The 18,786-nt window shown below is 39.8% G+C and overlaps 3 protein-coding genes across 4 annotated transcripts in view; 2 read left to right on the top strand and 1 right to left on the bottom strand.

Annotated features, from left to right (window-relative positions):
- The first annotated feature begins 190 nt into the window (after nt 1-190).
- Nucleotides 191-8,738, top strand: LOC106809074 (4-hydroxy-2-oxoglutarate aldolase, mitochondrial-like). The gene is made up of 7 exons (XM_014812023.1): nt 191-605; nt 3,125-3,253; nt 4,073-4,200; nt 4,868-5,002; nt 5,353-5,449; nt 6,082-6,215; nt 7,678-8,738. Exons 1-7 carry the CDS (start codon nt 320-322, stop codon nt 7,837-7,839), a joined length of 1,071 nt encoding a protein of 356 aa, XP_014667509.1. The 5' UTR covers nt 191-319; the 3' UTR covers nt 7,840-8,738.
- A 2,064-nt stretch (nt 8,739-10,802) lies between these two features.
- LOC106809072 (nicotinamide/nicotinic acid mononucleotide adenylyltransferase 1-like) lies at nt 10,803-17,806 on the bottom strand. 2 transcript variants are annotated; one of them, XM_014812021.1, is made up of 8 exons: nt 17,718-17,806; nt 16,683-16,771; nt 15,878-15,945; nt 15,509-15,675; nt 15,024-15,169; nt 12,770-12,871; nt 12,553-12,611; nt 10,803-12,111 (listed from the first exon to the last, which is right to left on the bottom strand). In XM_014812021.1, the coding sequence occupies exons 1-8, from the start codon at nt 17,791-17,793 to the stop codon at nt 11,991-11,993; spliced, it is 828 nt and encodes a 275-aa protein (XP_014667507.1). In that variant the 5' UTR covers nt 17,794-17,806; the 3' UTR covers nt 10,803-11,990. The 2 variants fall into 2 exon arrangements, with proteins under 2 accessions (XP_014667507.1, XP_014667508.1); XM_014812022.1 differs by lacking the exon at nt 12,770-12,871.
- A 65-nt stretch (nt 17,807-17,871) lies between these two features.
- LOC106809066 (vacuolar protein sorting-associated protein 51 homolog) overlaps nt 17,872-18,786 on the top strand; it is a 17,083-nt gene continuing 16,168 nt past the window's right edge. Inside the window, exon 1 of the mRNA XM_014812009.1 lies at nt 17,872-18,011. Coding sequence (XP_014667495.1) covers nt 17,978-18,011 — 34 coding nt within the window. The 5' untranslated portion in view covers nt 17,872-17,977. The remainder of the gene's footprint in view (nt 18,012-18,786) is intronic.

Here is an 18,786-nt window from a genome sequence, read left to right on the forward strand (position 1 = left end):
AAAATGCAAGATTCATCCGCGTAAAATTACACTTTAATAGATTTATTCATGACCTCATTAAAAACGGTGTAAACATACTGATTAAAAATGCCTGTGTTTTAATTACATTTCAGTGTACAGAAACACGAATCACGAAAAAATATCTTAGTCAGATCTATTTCCCGGAAATGCGTGTGTTTACCTAGATAGCTGTTAAGTGCACTTCCGGTAGTGCTAGTTCTTGTCATTGGTTCTTGTAAATAATAACACGAAGTTTTGTTGACTGTCAGTGTTAAAAGTACAAGTTCACAATAAACAACCTTGAAATACGCCATTAAATATGAATTCAGTAATTCGCGGTGTATCGATATATCGTTTATTACGTCGTGCCTTTGCCCCAGTCGCTACTGTTCGTTGTCACATTCAAGGACGAAAGTGTGACACTAGTGCTGGTGTTACTCTTGGTGGCACAATCAGTCGAAGAGTGAGCACCGACTCGGACACCGAGCAGCTTGATCTTAGTGGCATATTTCCGCCAATCGTAACACCGTTCAAGAAAAACGAAGATTTACATCTCGTAAAACTGAAAGAAAATCTTCAAAAATGGAATAAGATCAATTTTAAAGGTAATTAAAGGGTGTGTCACTGTGTTTACAAATCTTAAATTCACTAACATTACACTTACATTGCACTTACTTACTTATACTTATAGGACAAATGGTAATACTATGCCAGGGTGCGAAATTAACGGGAGTCTGGAGCAGCGAAAAAAATACACGGGAGCGGCGAGCGATTTCGCTCCCGTCAGCTTTCAAAGTGCTCTGGTAACAACAATTACGAGAGAGCGAAAATTTTGGAAGATACGAGAAAAAATCGCTCCCGTGCCGCCGGCAGCGTTCGAAATTAGTTCCGACCCGGAGGCCCACCAAGTTTTTGCTCGAGCCACCATCTCTACGAAACTGCCGGTCCTCCTGACCGGCACCTTTTCCCCTCATATTACGCTGAAATACTACGGTTATCGCAACGGCAGTTTAGACAAACTTGTAAACGGAGCGCATAATACGACCCGTTCCTCAACGTAGACGGGGTATCCAAAACATCTATGAACTTCCTCAATGCATGATTCGCCACATGAACAAAAACTTGCGACAGTCTAAGAAATCGATCGCGGCATCGCCTGGCATATGTAGGGCAGCCCAGTGCTTTTATGATCGCATAACAATAAGTTTTTATATCGCAGGGGTTACCGTGGGGAGTGAGGGCACGACCAGTGACACCTGACACGCACGTAATCAAAGCTGTTAACTGAATTCGTCACTTTTCTTAACGTAGAAAGTGAACTGTTTTTATTCATTTAGATATCTAGAAGCAATGTGAACTGTATATATATACTTAAAGATTCTAGGCACTTGTAACTTTGCGGATGTGCGGCAGCATTGATAGATCTATGCATGGGGGTACCGTGGCCTGGGGAGGAGAAAAACGAAAGTAAAACCGTACCCAGAAGCTCCCCCGACATTCCTAGAGATTGAAACATTATTTGACCAACTCTAATTAAGTTACATGTATGCTGTTTTAATGCCAATGGTTATCTTTATATACTATTTTGTTACTCACTGCTAGTAAATAAGCGGACCACCAAATTTTTGTGCAGGTCCACCAACTTTCTCAAGTTGGTGGTCCTGCTGTCCACTAGATTTTCAGCCGAAATTCGAAACCTGCGGTGCCGTGCTCGACAAGCCCGCTTGCCCGATGGCCCGGGGCAACCAAAATTCGCCCCCGGGCAAGTAGCTTGAAATTGCATTTGCCTGTTCGGGCAAGCAAGTTTTTTTTATTGACTGGCTAGACATAATGAGATTTTTCTGTTTCCACCCGTCCCTTGCATTGTTTTGCACAGACATATAAGCTGCCTTGCTGCGACGAGATTTGAATGAAAAAAACGATGTGAATGAGCCAATCAGTGCATGCAGTCATACTTTGTACACAACATGCATACAGCAACATGTAAACCCGGCCTCCGTGATTTTGTCACCATTATGAATGATTGTTGACCTCGTCGATTTCGCCAAAGCATAATCTTGACTTTCGTTTGGGAAACACCTTTACGATAATTGGACACAATTTCTGGCTTCTGAGACATTATTAGAGTCAGTGCATCAAAATGATGAAAATTTTAACAAAATCATGCTATGAAAAAGTAGCTCTGGCCAAGCCTAAAATAGCTCTCGTAAAAAAAATTACGAGAGCACTTTTTTTCATACAAAATCAAAAAAGAGCTCTCGTAAAAAAAGTAATTTTTAGGCTGGTCTGGAGTCAAATACTGCCTGATTTACTGTCGGACTCCCTGATTTGACATAGGCGGGAGTCTGTGTGACTCCCTGAAAATTCTGCCATACTAACTAGTTTATTCCGGAGTACTGCCTCACGGAATTACCGTATTTTTTCAGCTAATGTCCAAAGAAAATTTGGCAGACGTGCAACCGCATGAATCGTTAAAATAAGCACATGCGTTATTGTTAATATCTTTAATTTTGAACCTCAGACTGTGGACTCCCTTATTTTGCTGCGGACTCCCTCTTTTTGAGGATAGGGAGTGCGTTGGACTCCGTGTTCAAAAGTTAATTTCTACCCTTGCTATGCAGACAAGCAGCTCTTTGAATAGACTATACTTTACTGAGAACAAAACTTTTGTTAAAACAATTGTAATCATAGGTGCAACTGTGGTAGCAGGGTATATGTCATTCCAGTAGTACCCCGCATTTCGATAACTTGGTTTATAGAAAAGTCAATTGGTAAACATGTTTCAAGTTAAGGAATTTCACATAATGAACGTTTTATCTGAAATACGCCACTTTCTTAATACAAGATATTACTGTGCTAGAAATTTTAAAGGAAAAAACACCACACTTGGTCGTGTATGTGTGTGTGTGCACACGTGCTTGCGTGCAGGCGTGCAGGCGTGCATGCATACGTGGATGTGTCTGTGCTTGTGTGTGTTGGGGGGGGACCTTTCATCTCGGTAGAATGATACCATTAATGGAAATTCTTATTGGCCATCAATGGAGCAAGTAAAATACTTCTATGGTAATGTCCTGTCGAATCAACAGAAGAGAAGAAGCATTTTAAATTATTGCTCTTTATCCAGGTTATGTAGTGTTGGGTTCGAATGGAGAGGCAGTGCACCTCACCCCTGAGGAACGAGTTGATGTAGTCAAGTGCGTGAGGGACAATTCTGCTAGAGGAAAGCTACTTCTTGCAGGAGCAGGATGCGAATGTATGTATTTATCATATTTATGTATATATATATATATCACCTCGTATAGTTTCCTCCCCTATTCCAATCTATCTTCCTCTCTTTAACACTTCCACCCTTGCCAACAACACATCCTCCCCCTATTCTTCCAACTTCCCCTAATTTCTTCCACCCTACTCCTTTATATCTACCCTTCACTACTTCACATTCTCTTTTCCACTCGGTCCTAACAATTCCTCATCCACCTTATTAACCTTCGCCCTTTATGCCACCAGTACCATTTCTGCCTCTCCTTGCCCCTTCTCCTCTTCCCCCACCCTCCCATTTCTTCACCTCTTATTCCAATATCCACTTCCTACCCTCATCTCCTTCACTTTCTCCACCCTCCATAACCCTCACCTCTCCATTTCCACCTCCTCTCTCCCCCACCTTTTTCAATCTCCATCAAACTACCATCTCCATCTCCACCTTCTACATCTATCATCAACCCATTCTTCACATTTTCTCCCTCAGTACATCGCAACATCTATCTTAATTCCTCCACATTCCGAATCCAACCCTTGCCTACCCGTTCTATATGAATACCCACATACCTCATTCTCCACCCTTCATCAACCTAATCTCTCCACCTCATCCCATCTCCTCCGCCTCCACTCTCCATCAACCCACCATCTCTACCTCTACCTCCTACACTTGCCATCAACTCACTCTCCACCTTCTCCCCTCCTGCACATGTTAACTTTGACCTTTATCTCTCCACCCTCCAACTCTTCCCCACCCATTTTCTGTGAATATGCACATGTGTTTCTTTCTAAAAAATTTGTGTGACTCAATTTACAGCTACAAGAGAGACGATAGAAATGAGTAAGCGAGTAGCGGACGCTGGTGCTGATGCTGTGTTAGTGATCACACCAAGCTTTTTCAAGGCCAAGATGAACAATGTTGCCATTATTGATCATTTTACAAAGGTAGTGGCAGTAATTATCTGTAGCAATCTATCACATTTGCATATAAACATTGGCTGTACTTCCATTCAAGCCACTTATACTGCTAATCAATAATCTATGGCCATGATAAAGATATTAGTTAATCACTATTGCCCACTTGAAAATGTTTGGCTGCCCAGGGTTGTGAATTATATTCATGCTCCATTATCATGTCTATGTATGAACGTGTTATGCTGGTTGAACATAAAATGACATTAGTAGTTGTATAGCTTAAATAAAACGTTGAATGGTTGAGCATACACTTAAAAACTATATACAATTGTTTGTGAAATGTTAAACATTTGAAGTGGCAAACAAAAAAGTGTAACATCTGTTGGTCTAAATATAAAACTATTATATTCACAACATGAATACTACATTTACTAAAGATTATCCAGAAACCTGTTTCCAATATTGCATTTCCTATTGGCTAAGACCCTCATACCAATTTAAATAAATCTCCATTCTTTGTCCATCTGATTGATTTTATTTTAATCAAATGATGATGAATGACTAGTATTATCAAGCACAATCAGCATTGGAAATAGCAGACCAGTCTACCAGTCCAGGAAGTCAGAATAAAAATTTTAAATTGCGATTGGCGGGGTTTTCAGACATTTCCAAGACTGATGTCACTCTGACTTTACAGGTGGCAGATGCAAGCCCAGTGCCTTTAATATTATACAACATGCCGGCAAACACTGTTGTAGATATGTCAGTTGATGCAGTCATTCAGCTTTCAGAGCACCCCAACATCATTGGCTTCAAGGACAGTGGTGGTGACGTGAGTATTGTTTGGTTACTAGTATCAACTCAATGTAGCTTCTGTTCTCTATATGTTGTAGATATTCATATTGCGTCGTTCGGGTAGTGCTAGTATGTGATAATTGTGGTACGTCTTATTCCGGAGGGATTACCAGATGCTTTATGCAGTGACTCTACCCAGGCTGCAGAATATTTTCTCGCTAGTGGTCATGCGAATAATTGTCAGTATGTTCATCTTTTTTTAATGTTTCTCCATATTATTTCACCACACTCATTTAGAGCAAAGTTGGGCCTGTAAATATATGGGATAGTTCAGTTAAATATGTTTGCCTGGCTGTGTGATATGATTGTGCATTTCCATATTATCAGTTGGCCAAACTTGGATACATAGTGCTCAAGACTAAAGATAATGGGTTTCAAGTGCTTGCTGGTTCTGCAGGATTTTTGCTTCCTTCCTATGTTATAGGTAAGTAAATTATATACACTACAGTATAATAACAACTTCATGATTGCTGCACATTTTGCACTGAATTGATGTGTAGAGACTGAATGTTAGAAGCCGATTGTAAATAACCATAAAAAATGCTTGCACTGTTTTGCAATGTTAAATACGTTGCACAAATGTAGTCATAGATTACTGATGAAAACTAACTGCTTCAATAAGCTATACCAATATTGTAAATTCAGATATAGATTTTTTTTTCAGGTTTCATGATGAACAAATTTACCTGATTTTCATGTGTTAAGTTTTCGTTTACCAATGTCAGTCATTTGTATACAGAGTCATAGCTAATGGGGAGCAGGGGGTAAAAGGGGGTGATTACCAGCTGGATGTGGGTACTATTACGTGGTTGCCCATGTCGAACTGCCCTCGGTCATCTGCCCAGAGCTCAAACCCTGTGTGGCTTTGCCTCCCAAAGTAAAATAGGTTAGCTGCGGCCTGGTATAAGTGCATATATCATCATCGTTCTGTATAAGTGTTACTAATGTGCCCGATATAATGTATTCCTAGAATAACTTAAATAAAGTATGATGGGAATCAAATTATGATGGATGGCATGAACATAGTTGAGCTGAAATATATTGATCTGCATTTAGGCTGTGTTGGTGGCATCTGTGCTGTAGCCAATATTGTGGGCCAAACGGTGTGCGACGTTCACTCCCTCTATCACAAGGGCGACATGGAGACTGCCTTGCAACTTCAGCAAATGCTGATCGGACCGAATACAGCGGTGAGCTAGTATCTGATAGTGCACGTCTCACGGCGCCATCTACTGCGGGACATTTAGATGCGGGTATTACATGCAAGACTTATTATGCAGTCATAGTAAAGTAAAAGTTTGAAGTAGGGAAAGTGAAACACCTTGCTGTAGCAAGTTTTAGGTGGTAACATGCTATCAGGCTTTGGCAGTTCGTGTGTATCTACCTATTATTAAAGAAAATTACCTCAATAAACATTGCCACAATTAACATCTTTTAACAATCATAACTTTTTTGTGGGTATTTATTATTAAAATGATTTGAAATTCATCAGGGTGACTATGCTGATAGATGCACCAGTGCTCCCTACAGGCTGTAGTATACATCTACTCGCATTGTATATGTGATTATATGATATCAAGAGCGCATTAACCCCAGAGCGTACAACGCTGAAATAGGAAAACCATGGTGTCGTTTCAGCAAAATTAATAAAGTTTACCTACGTTATTTTGATACTTCTCTACCGGAATATTATGCAGGAGTCATAGCTAGCCAATATAAGATCAACCGCTTGTCTCTACGATGTTCTTATGCCGAGATATAAAGCGATAAAAATCGAGTACTTCTAGGTAATCCTAGCGCCATCTCACCGAGTAACACGCCTCTCCCGCGTTTAGTGACTGCTAATGTTGCTTCCGGTCGCCGCTTGGAGCGCTGACTCGTTACGTCATTACTACAGAGTTTACTACAGCTAGCGTAAGAGTCGGGTCGCCATGGTGATGACCCGCCCCTTACGCTAGCTGTAGTAATAGACTAGTACCCGTCCCTTCTCACACACCCCGCTCGATATAGGGCGGGGGGTGTGAGAAGGGACGGGTACCAGTCTAGCTGTTGTAAACGTTATAGTTTGAGTCATGGCTGCGACTGGATATGTGAGAAGAGATAGTAGAAGGAAAGGGAATGTTAAATCAGCAACACTATCGCAGGAGCAAGTAAATTATATTACAACGCGTTTAAGACAAGAGAAGCAGGATCACAGTGACGAGTTTTATTCGGCTATATATGATTCATCTCATTTATCAATGAACGACGGAAACATACGAGCTTTGTCGAAGCAACATTAGCAGTCACTAAACGCAGGACAGGCGTGTTACTCGGTGATATGGCGCTAGGATTACCTAGAAGTACTCGATTTTTATCACTTTATATCTCGGCATAGGAACATCGTAGAGACAAGCGGTTCATCTTATATTGGCTAGCTATGACTCCTGCATAATATTCCGGTAGAGAAGTATCAAAATAAGGTAGGTAAACTTTATTAATTTTGCTGAAACGACACCATGGTTTTCCTATTTCAGCGTTGTACGCTCTGGGGTTAATGCGCTCTTGATGATATCATCACTCATCAGGAGTGAATAATAATAAAATAATAGAATAATAGTGAATAATCTATCATTATTCACTCCTGATATTATCTTATATTATCGGTTGCAGGTCACAAAAACATTCGGTGTGTCAGGATTGAAGGCAGCGATGGAGTGGGTTGGTTTGTATGGAGGTCCAGCCCGAGCGCCGCTCCAACCGCTAACAGCTGAGGAGCGTATAGCACTGAGAAGGGCATTCTTGGCTTCAGAATTGATCAAGGATAACCTGTAAACTGCTGCATAGTGGGTGACTAACGTCTTGCCAACTTTTACACTCGGGATAGTTTATATAGTTTATGCAATAGTTGGTTGTTGTGCCCGCTAGTTTATATAACCTGCAGTATTACATAGATATGGCATCTAAACAGCATAATAGGATCAGGAGTGAATAATAGAATCTCTATTATTCACTCCTGATAGGATGATGTACAAAAGAAATATTTTAGAAATCTCAACATAACATTAGCCATGTTCGACCCATCCAAAAAAATTGAATATTAATGTATCAAGATCTGTTTACCCACAACAGTATCCTGTCAGTTTGATTAGACACATTCCATCTGCCACCCCATTGTGTGATACTATAATTTCTAATGTTGTTATTTTATTAGGGTAAGATCGCTAGAGGGAATGTTAAAACATATTTATGTGATTTGAGAAAAATTCACTCTGTACTAACCAACACAATTGGTGAATTTTATATGAAATTCTAATTCCCATCAACTTATTACATGTGATAGTTCACTAGTCTGATTTATCATGTATTATATTGTTCTCCTGGTTGTAGAATAGTATTGAGTTTGCGTCTTGCATGAAAGTTCATTTCGAACAACTTATTTCCTGCATAACATTATGTCTATACAACATAAAAGTGGGGAGAGTGGCATATAATAGGATAGAGAATTTTTTTATAGGTTGTTTTGAGCTTGTAATTATGACCGTATAGGATATTATTCATTGACCTTCATTTTATTCTCAGTTATAAAGTTGTTATAACACATAGCTAAAACAAGTCACAGTTTCTGCGTGATTATGGCTATGAGAGCACTTATATTTTTTATCTTTTGTAATAACATGATGCATATATGTATGCAGAAACTGAAGCAACAATAAACAAGTTTGACACTTGAACGATTGTTAAACGTCGAACTTTCCATTATTTACGTAGCCACTTCACCAGCTTTCCATGCAAGCTTCTTTCACGATGTGTTCGATTCACAATGCGCTTCATACCCGTTTCAATGTGTGTCATCTACGATAATGCTGTTTCATTGTAAATGCCCTTGTCATTTGTGCTAGAAGCTTCCCATTTATAGCGAGAGGTAATATCACTGCCAATATCTAGCCTGGTGCACCAGGAAAGGCTAACAGTAGGGCAGGCAATAGGTATCATTTATGAACAGTGCTGTGCACTCTAGGAAGCCCGTATCTTGGGAAGGGAAAAATACATTTGGTGAAGTCTATACTATTATGCTAGGCAGTATTACGTCAGTAGACACGTAGTAAAGTAAGTAAGATTATGCCACTAAATTCTCTCGACAGGTCGCTATTGTCAACCCGTTACTTCATCCAAGCTCAAATCTTAGCTGAGACATTGAACTGTAACTATAACGTACAGCATTAATTAAGCACGATGTAAATGGCTCATCCAAAGTAGTTGTAGAGATACATCATCACTGTGGAGACACAGTATGATCACTGTTAAACCGTTAATGATCTGCAGGCTTTATCACACCTTGTACGATTTTGACATAAAAATGAGATGTGACTTAAAATGTCTCTCTAGATGTGTCTACTATCTGGAAAACTGATTCATAGTTTTCCAGATACTATTCAGAATAGTAATAGGGACTACATGATATCGAGGCCTATATGTTGTGCTCCTGGTAATATCACGAGTACCAAAATGAATACCAATGAACTAATACCATAAATGAATACCATAAATACCATAAATGAATACCATAAATGAATACCATAAATACCATGAATACCATAAATGAATACCATAAATAAATACCAATAAACCAATACCATAAATGAATACCATAAATGAATACCATAAATACCATGAGTACTATAAATGAATACCAATAAGCTACCTATATCTTGTCAGACATTTCATCAGGTTCGTCTGCCGCAATAGTTAACAGAAGATTATAGTCGAGGACTTGAGACAACTAAACCAGCTACATCCAATACACAGTTAAAGCACCAGTGAAAAGGTCCGAACTGCTAACAGACCTCTACAACATTCACAGCACTGCATACACACGCACGCACGCACGCACATACATAATGAAAGCACAACTCATGAAAGGCATCAGGATCTTCAGGTATATGGAAGCAATGGCATTCGTACGCTTAAAAGGTGGGACGACCACAGATTAAAAATAAATGCAGGCTGGAACAATTAACAAACAACTTTTCAGACATGTAAACATAAGCTCTTCGTAGCTCTAGTTCTATGGCCCCCATGCACCATGATAGGCCTATAATTCTACCACGGAGCACAGCGAGAAGAGGTAGAGCTATGCTCGCCACTACTTGACCATTTGCACGTGATGTGGCTTCTGTTAAACGAATGTCTCAGAGGTCATCGCGATCTTGCAGGCCGTGATCCTGCACGCAAGCGCGGTCATGTCTCTAATGCAGCACAGCGCCTGGGACTGGCGCGGCAGCTCGGGACTCAGAATAAAGCTATTGGCCGTGTTGGAGTGAGAGAAGTAACCGTCGTCCCACAGCGGCGAGTGCAGAGACTGCAAGGACTCGGTGTCGTACTTACTGTTGTCGTCAAAATACGCGGGACGGCGTGCAAAAGAGAAAAATCGTGCATATGAAGGCTCGGCAAGGTGAATGCGATTGCGGTCATACGGATGATGTACGGCACACGTGCAATGGAATAGTCACCACAAACACTTTCACACTGTACCCTATGATGATAGTGAAATGTGCAGAACAAATTAAATGAGATGAAGTCTGCCCAATTTGAGATTGGTTCAAACTACCATATATATAATGACAGTAAAGCGAGGAAATACAGGAATGAGGAGAGATTCTGTTCCATTGCCACAGAACTTGATCACTTGTACGAGTGCAGGAAATTTTTCACACACTGATACTTATTTCGATTTTTCCTAAAAATGGAAATTATCTGGAGAATAACATGGGAAAAAGCAAAACAGTAAAATAATGTATATGACAAAGGAAATCTATTATCATTACAATTATTAAATATATATAGAAATAAACGTGCACATGGATATATGCATATATATGCAAATAACATATAAAATATTCTCAATTGGCAGTAAACCCCTCAATAGATTTTCTATCGTGCCTCCAAAGCTATAAATTACCATGATAATAATAAACTTCGTTGACACAATTACGACCCAATCGATATAGTGTTTCACATGGGAATACAGCCAGCTACAATCAATTAACATTTTACGGCAGATAGTACACTTCTCTGGGAAATTGCATCATCGACTAGACAACCATAACATTGAAATTGTTTTATACTATAGTATTGGGATGCAAACATATCACCAATTCTACATACATAGCTCAAATATATCACATCCTAACACAGCTTAACATAGCTCAGGACTGACAGCTGGCTCTAGATAAATGCATTATAAATGAGACTAAGTAACAGGGTTCTCCCCAGGGCTTTAACTCATGGCGGGTCCGACATTCATTCAACGCTGAAGCTAATTTGCAACATCTCATAAATTCTCCGACATACCTCAATTGCCTAATCAACATGTCTTAATTTCAAGCTGTAACAATCCCGACATGGTCATGCTGTTTTTACAGCGTGAAGTATGCATCTCCGAACTGATCGAGTTTACTTGCATATTAGGGCCACTTACGACATGCATAATGAACTCAAATTGGTTCATCCTCCTTCCAGGCCCTCCCCTTTCCATCCATAAACAGCATGCTTTTTGAAATTCCTAGGGAGAACCCTGATCCCTAAGATGTACCACTGACTGCCATCATATGGGTTCTTAGTGGTTATTTAAAAACGACAAAATTTGACTTGAGGTTTAAACATATGGGTTATCGTGTACTCCACTAGCTTAATTAGCGAATTACTGACATTAAGAACAATAGACATGTAATAGCTAACTAGTAACTACAGTAACCAGCTGCCTGTTCCACTACTCAAAAGTAACGAGCAGTATGACATATGACAGTGGATTTGTAATATGGAAACGCCCACATTATCACTGTGCAAAAACCACTTTTATAGCAACTCAGCAATGAGTTTCACGGTAATGCACAATAACAGTCGACCTTGTACACGTGCAGTCTGGGACTGCATGTAATAAATATTCATACATTGCAAACAATACCTGAGACAGATGGCAAAGCTTACTTAGATAGGTTAGAATTTACGGTGGACACAGCTCCATATAACTCGTGCTTCTTTATGTAGTCGATGACTCCATCCTGTAACAAGTATTTCACGCTCTCACCTCTCCCCAGAGCCCGCCTGCAGAAATGGAAAACCCATCATGTTTCACTCATCCGAATGTATTGCAAAACATTTTGAATACTATGATCAGATCCCATCCAAGTTTTCATAATGTTTGGACTCATGAATAGGAATTCCCTATGAACTTTTAGAAAAATGTCTGGATGCGTAATCACAAAAATAGAATCAAAGTTCACACCTATATATGGCAATTTTTTTTTTAACATCCATGCCCGAACCATCTAAGCAATTGTAAAAGCCTGGACCCGGTTCCACAGTCGTGGATTAACTTTAACCCTGAGTTAAGGTTAACTCTGAGTTAAGAGTTAATCCACGACTGTGGAACCAAGTCCTGTTGTCCACCAGAAATTCAGTGTGCATGAAATTCTCAAGTTCTCTAGTTCAATTGCTGAGGTATAATTTGTTGAATGACGTAGGGCAGCTAAAAGCCATTCATACCTTATTCTTGTCGAACTGATCTCGTTCGGCATCCACTCAGTGATAATGTGAATGTTATCCTACAAACAGAGAACATACGAAATGCATCTAACAACATATTATTTTCTAATGTCATCATTCTTATAAGGAACAATCACATTTTTCTCACAAAAGATTTACGCAGTTAGTAGTAAGATATCTTCACTTTTTTCTCGGAATTGCTGGCTGCGTAATGTACCTGTAAAGCTGTGAGTGTGTCCGACTCGTATATGAATTTCAGTGGATTGGAACCTTCTCTGGAGATTACCACTAGACCATACTTGCCCAGTATTTCTTCAATCTGTTATAAACAATTAATTCATATGTAAAATTATTGAATTTAATAAAACAATAACAAGCATTCATTAACCAAGACTATGCAGTGCTGCCACTCAGGATATTACAAAAAAAGTATAAAATCTGTCCAGAATAAAGTATCAAAATTGTCTAAAAAAAGTATTAAAAAAGTATAAATTTGTATCAACCTACCATGATTGGTAGTCACTTGTTACCTTATACTTAGTTACCGAATACATTATAGCCTATGTGCAGCATGTAAACAAGCTACAGGAATGATGTGTGCAATGCCATGAGGAGTTGTCTCCTGAACCCTCAATTTGGAATATTTCAATGCAGTGTTTCCCCTGGCCCAAAAGGTCTTTGAGGTGGTAAATTTCTTGTATGGTGTGTAGTGATGGGAATCGGCTGGAATTTCATAATCGATTATCGAATTTGAGACTATAATCGATCGATTTTCGATTATAATCGATCATCGGGACATCACTAATGGTGTGTTTGCACATTTCCAGGTCCCAGCATAGCAAGCAGTGCAGGTGCTTGCCCAGCTAGGGGGGTCTAGGGTTTTTGAAAAAATGGTGCAATTTGGTGCATTCTAAGCTATTCTAAACACATCGTATGAGACTCTTGAATCTTTTTTTCAAGTTGTCAAAAGTTTCGTCAGCGAGGCAGTGTTTTGGACAAATTTCTGTATGGTGGCTGAAAATTTGAGCGAGGCAGCCTGCCTCGCTCGTGTCAATGCAGGAGGGGAGGGGGAACCACTGCAATGCTCTGTCATTTGGTCACTGACAGCAGAAAGCTGAGAGGAAAAACACTCTACTGAACAGAGCACACATCACTCCTGCAACAAGACTAGCAAAGCACATCTTTACTCTCATCAAATACAGTGTACCTAAATGTAAGTCCAAAAAGATTTGACCATCTTTGGCAAAAAAAGTATTTAACAGTATTTATGCATGAAAAAAGTATGAAAAAAGTATAAAAAGTAGATTTTCTTTAAAAAAAGTATAAAGTGGCAGCACTGACAATGATTCTGGTTGCAAGTAATTTTTAAAACACATGCCATAGCTAAAATTTCAAAAAACGTATCCTACTATTGTATACTTCATTACTATTGCCCCAATAACCACAAAATTCTATGCTGCAATGTATGCATGTTCAGCTTTATGGTGTACACATTAAAAATAAGCTAATTAGTATTTACAGCCAAAAGAATTAACTATGCAATGTACGAAATAAAAAGGATCAAATTATTGTTAGTATTCTTGCTTATATTGTTTAATCAAATTATTGTATCATGCTCCCTTATTTAGGCATTTCTTTAATGAAATTCCTATGCTTGCTGTTAGACCCCCATTCTAAGAATGCTTCCCCCATTTAAAGAATTGTCTACTCTATAAAATAAAATGCTGGAATTTTTTTCTGTTCACAGTACCTACTGTATATAGTATCAAGAGCGTATAAAGAAGGAGAGTGTACAACGGTAAAATGCTGAAACCATGTTGCAGTATTAGTCGAATTAATAAACTTTCCCCGTTTTATTTCTAATAGCAAAAGCAGTTCAGTCCTTTGTTAACAGTCAACAAATCCATGTTTAACCCTCCTCTTGAGGGTCAAAAGTTTATCAGACACTTACTCTTCGCACGTCAGCGGAAAGTACATTTCATAGTCCTTTCAATAAAGTTTTGCACTCGGTCCGTTAGACCATGTCCTCAGAAAATGTCTGATATCTGCCCTTTCCCCAACTGCCCTTTGACCTGTGACCTCAAATTTCGTGCTGGTGAAGGGTTTCCTCCCCATCGCACTATACATCAAATATTAAGAGCGTAGGTCGAGCCGTTGAGATTTGTGCCGCAATTCCGTATTTCCTCCTATACCTTAAGTTAAGGGGGGAATATTCCCCCTCCATTAACGCATATTGACCTTTGACCCCCCAAATTCAACATCCCAAGTTCTTTTCGCAATCCCCCCCACCACATCCCGAATATCAAGACCGTACGTCGAGCGGTTAAGATTTGTGCCCAACTGTTGACGGACGGACGCACGAACGGAAGGACGCACGGACAATAATGCGATTCTACAAGCTGCATCTGACTTCGCCAGCTGAGCTAAAAACTGGCAAACATGGCTAACGGCAGCTGCATTGCTAAACTTACATGTTCCTGCTGCCACAAACCCGGCACGGCAAACGATTCTAGCAGATCAGCACCACATAACAGCTTTGCTTTCATAGGCTCAGATGTGTTGATCAAACTCTGATTAGATATCACAGTGTTCGTAATGTTGTAGTCCACCTCATCAACTGGAAATAGACTTTATCCATATAAATTTCAGTGGCATACACACGGTCAGAATTTTACATTAAGCATTCCAGCCACATACATACACGAGGCAGCTATATGATCTGTTCTGTTTGCATTCAGTACGCATGAAATGTGGTTTAACCCCTGCATCACCCCAACGTAGTTTCCAGGGGTCTTAGCCTGATTACCACAACAGAAAAGTCCACTGTATTCAAACATCCTTTTAGTACAGGAATACATACATATAACAAGCAAAACCTTAAAAAAATAGATAATCTTCCTAGCCGATCTTGTACGAAAATGATATATGACCCTTAACGAAAGGTTTTTGCTGCTACCCTGTATTTCATCTGAAATGCGTCTTCTTTTCCTTCTCTTCTTGGGAGAGTTTTTGTTTGGACTCTCATTGGACATCAGACAACCACTATCAAGCTGCAATTGAAGATAGTTGAGCACTTTTAAGGTCTCCGCCCAACTGTTCTGTTCGCTCTCCCACGGATCGACTCTAAAAAGTCAAAGTTGAATAATAAATCAACAACTGGAACCTTTATGTAAAGTAACAAAATTTACATAAAAAAAGCGATGACTTCAATGCATGAAATATCACAATGCATGACAAAACATGTTCCATATGTTATTAACCATAGTGATACACTGTCTACAAGGTAATGAATTAAAGAGAACATAATTAATTAATTATTCAATACCGTATCCAATCTGAGCTCTGTGTTGCCAATTTTGCCATCTGTACTCTATGATATGACTCAACCAGATCCTGGAATGTCATCACAGAAAAAATTATGGTGATGCTATTCATTCTTTAGTTTCTCTAGTTATGCAATGACACATGACCCATCTTCAATTACTAATGGGTTATCAACCATAAGTTTCTATAGTATACAGAAATGTCAGAATGAATAATACAGGCAACACAATGTTATACATCCACGAAAGCACTTTATTTACTGCGAACGTACAATCCATTATTAGTGATATAATTTTGGGGTAGTCTGTTATGTACATCATGCGTATACACACCCTACGTAATAAACTATGCCTCCTGTCGACCTTCTACAAACTTAATTTCCCGCAAAAGTGCAAATTGCAAGGCTTTAATGGCAGAATAAATAATCAGGTAAAAAATTAGTTAACCTACTATTTTTATGCAATAACCTCTGACATATGCACAAGTTGAAGCAAGTTTGCATCGATCATTTCTTGTGGCTAACCTCATACATTATATCCCCTATAATCAGTTACATCACATCCGGTGGTATGATGCTCTAAAAATCTCTACAATTTGTATGAAATTATTGAATAACACATTTCACACATTTTTACCCCACTGCTTTACTTGACCATTATCGCCCTGCCACTACCGAAGGAAATTAAGTGCATAGGAGGTTGACAAATTCTGTAGTTTATTATTAGGTAGGCTGTGTGCATGATGTAACACTATCTTTTGTTTTTTTAAGTAAGATAGATAGTGAGACAAAAATGATCTGGACACACCTTTTTAACATACGCATCATTGACTGGAGATACGACTCCACCAACAACAGTAAACAAACCCGTCCTCTGAAGCTGGTCTCTTGCCAGTTCTAGAAAGTAACAGGGTGCAAAATTAATATGAGTCCGGAGTCAAATACTCCCTGATTTACTGTCGGACTCCCTGATTTGACATATGCAAGAGTCCGTGCAACTCCCTGAACATTCTGCCATACTAACTAGTTCGTTCCGGAGCTCGGCCTCGCGGAATTACTGTATTTTTTCAGCTAATGTCCAAAGAAAATTTGGCAGACGTGCAACTGCATGAATTTTAAAAATAAGCACATGCGTTATTGTTAATATCTTTAATTTTGAACCTCAGACTGTGGACTCCCTCATTTTGCTGCGGACTCCCTCTTTTTGAGGGTAGGGAGTCCGTTGGACTCCCTTGTTCAAAAGATCATTTCTACCCCTGAAGTAATGTGCAACAGGTTTATGATGAGCTGAACTAAGGCCGTTATCTGCGATAGCCGGATAGGTATACCACATCATGTCATTCATGGTACTTTTGGTGTGTGTGCGTGCGCGTGTGTGTGTGTGCGTGCGTGTGCACACGTGCGCGCGTACACGTGCAAGCGTGCGTGTGCGTCAGCGTGTGTGTGTTTATGGGTGTGGGTTATGTTATATAAATGTTATGTTCTTGTACTTGTCGGTGTCCACTGCCAATGGCACTGCACTTGATATAGGACCCTAGTGACAAACGTAGGTGTGGGTGTGGGTCACTGTGTGTGCGAGTGTGCGTGTGTGTGGGGGGTGGGGCGGGGGGGGCGAGAGAGAGAGAGAGAGATAGCGCGACCGAGCGCAGTACAGGTACTGTATGTTGTAACTTGTAGTAAATTACTTCCAATCACAGTGATTTGTCACTGTGGAAAATGTCAAGAGTCAAGTAACTAAACTCGAAAGTCAGAGATGAAAGAAACGGTCAAACACATGTGCGCAGTCTTGGTTTCGCACAGCGAGTATGAAACTGTAAATTAAAGTTATCCACCCATTACTCACCAAAAATACGTAGATGCATGTTAGTTACTGGATTAAACGATCCACATGCAAGCAAAACAACTTTAGTCGGCGCCATGACGAACTTCCGCCCATCCTAATAATTTCGCTTTTCTTCGGAAAGGTGGCGCCTTGTGAATAATGCCTGAATCGGATGCTATATTCATCGTCTAAACACGAAAGATGTGTGGAAATGTGTAAAACCATTTATTTATAGAAAATTATTAGCATATAATAAACAGTGAAATATATGACGACGTTGCATGGAAAATTCTTACGATAAAGCTGGAGCGACAGGTAGGTAGTAATGAATCATTGTCATTCTGAGCCAGTGGCAGTGAGTGAGTACAGACTACTCAGCTGTACTGTGTACAGTGTACTGTACTCTGTAGGCCTACAGACACAGGGCGCAAATCCACTTTAGGCACCTTAGCCCGTATCATCAACTGATGCACAGACTTTCCGTATATCAAGGAATGATGCAAAAACCCTGATCCTAACCCTAAGTCATAAACTATAACCTTATGTATCACGAAGTGTGTTACTGTTACTGTTAGGGTTAGGGTTAGGGTTAGGGTTTAAGGTTTTTTGCATCATTCTTTGATATACGGAAAGTCTGTGCATCAGCTGATGATACACAAAAATCTGTGCATCACTTCGTGATACCTAAGGTGCCTAAAGTGGATTTGCAGACACAGTGTATAGGCACTTGTACTTGTAGCTCTAGTAGTACCGGTAGTGGTAGTAGTAGTACTAGTATTAGTAACACTATAGTCTGCGTACAGTTGCCGCTGGTGGCGTACCGGTTGCGGCAGCTGGCCGTGGCCAGCGGCAACTGTACGCGGGCTATAGTTACTAGAGCTAAGGCACTTGGAGCGTTTCAATAAAATATAATGCTCAATAAATACGAAATCTATTTACTACCAAAGTCTTAATGTTTCTCAACTCTTTACATAAACTGCGCAACGGGAGCGAACGCGAGAATTTCGTCAGGCTTTTGTGGGATTTCACGGGGAACAGCCCGGTTTACAACCCCAGCCAGATGTTTTTATAAAAAATTAACACTGTTCTT

Source organism: Priapulus caudatus, unplaced genomic scaffold, assembly GCF_000485595.1.
Source record: "Priapulus caudatus unplaced genomic scaffold, Priapulus_caudatus-5.0.1 Scaffold325, whole genome shotgun sequence".
Classification (NCBI taxonomy): Eukaryota; Metazoa; Priapulida; class Priapulimorpha; order Priapulimorphida; family Priapulidae; genus Priapulus; species Priapulus caudatus.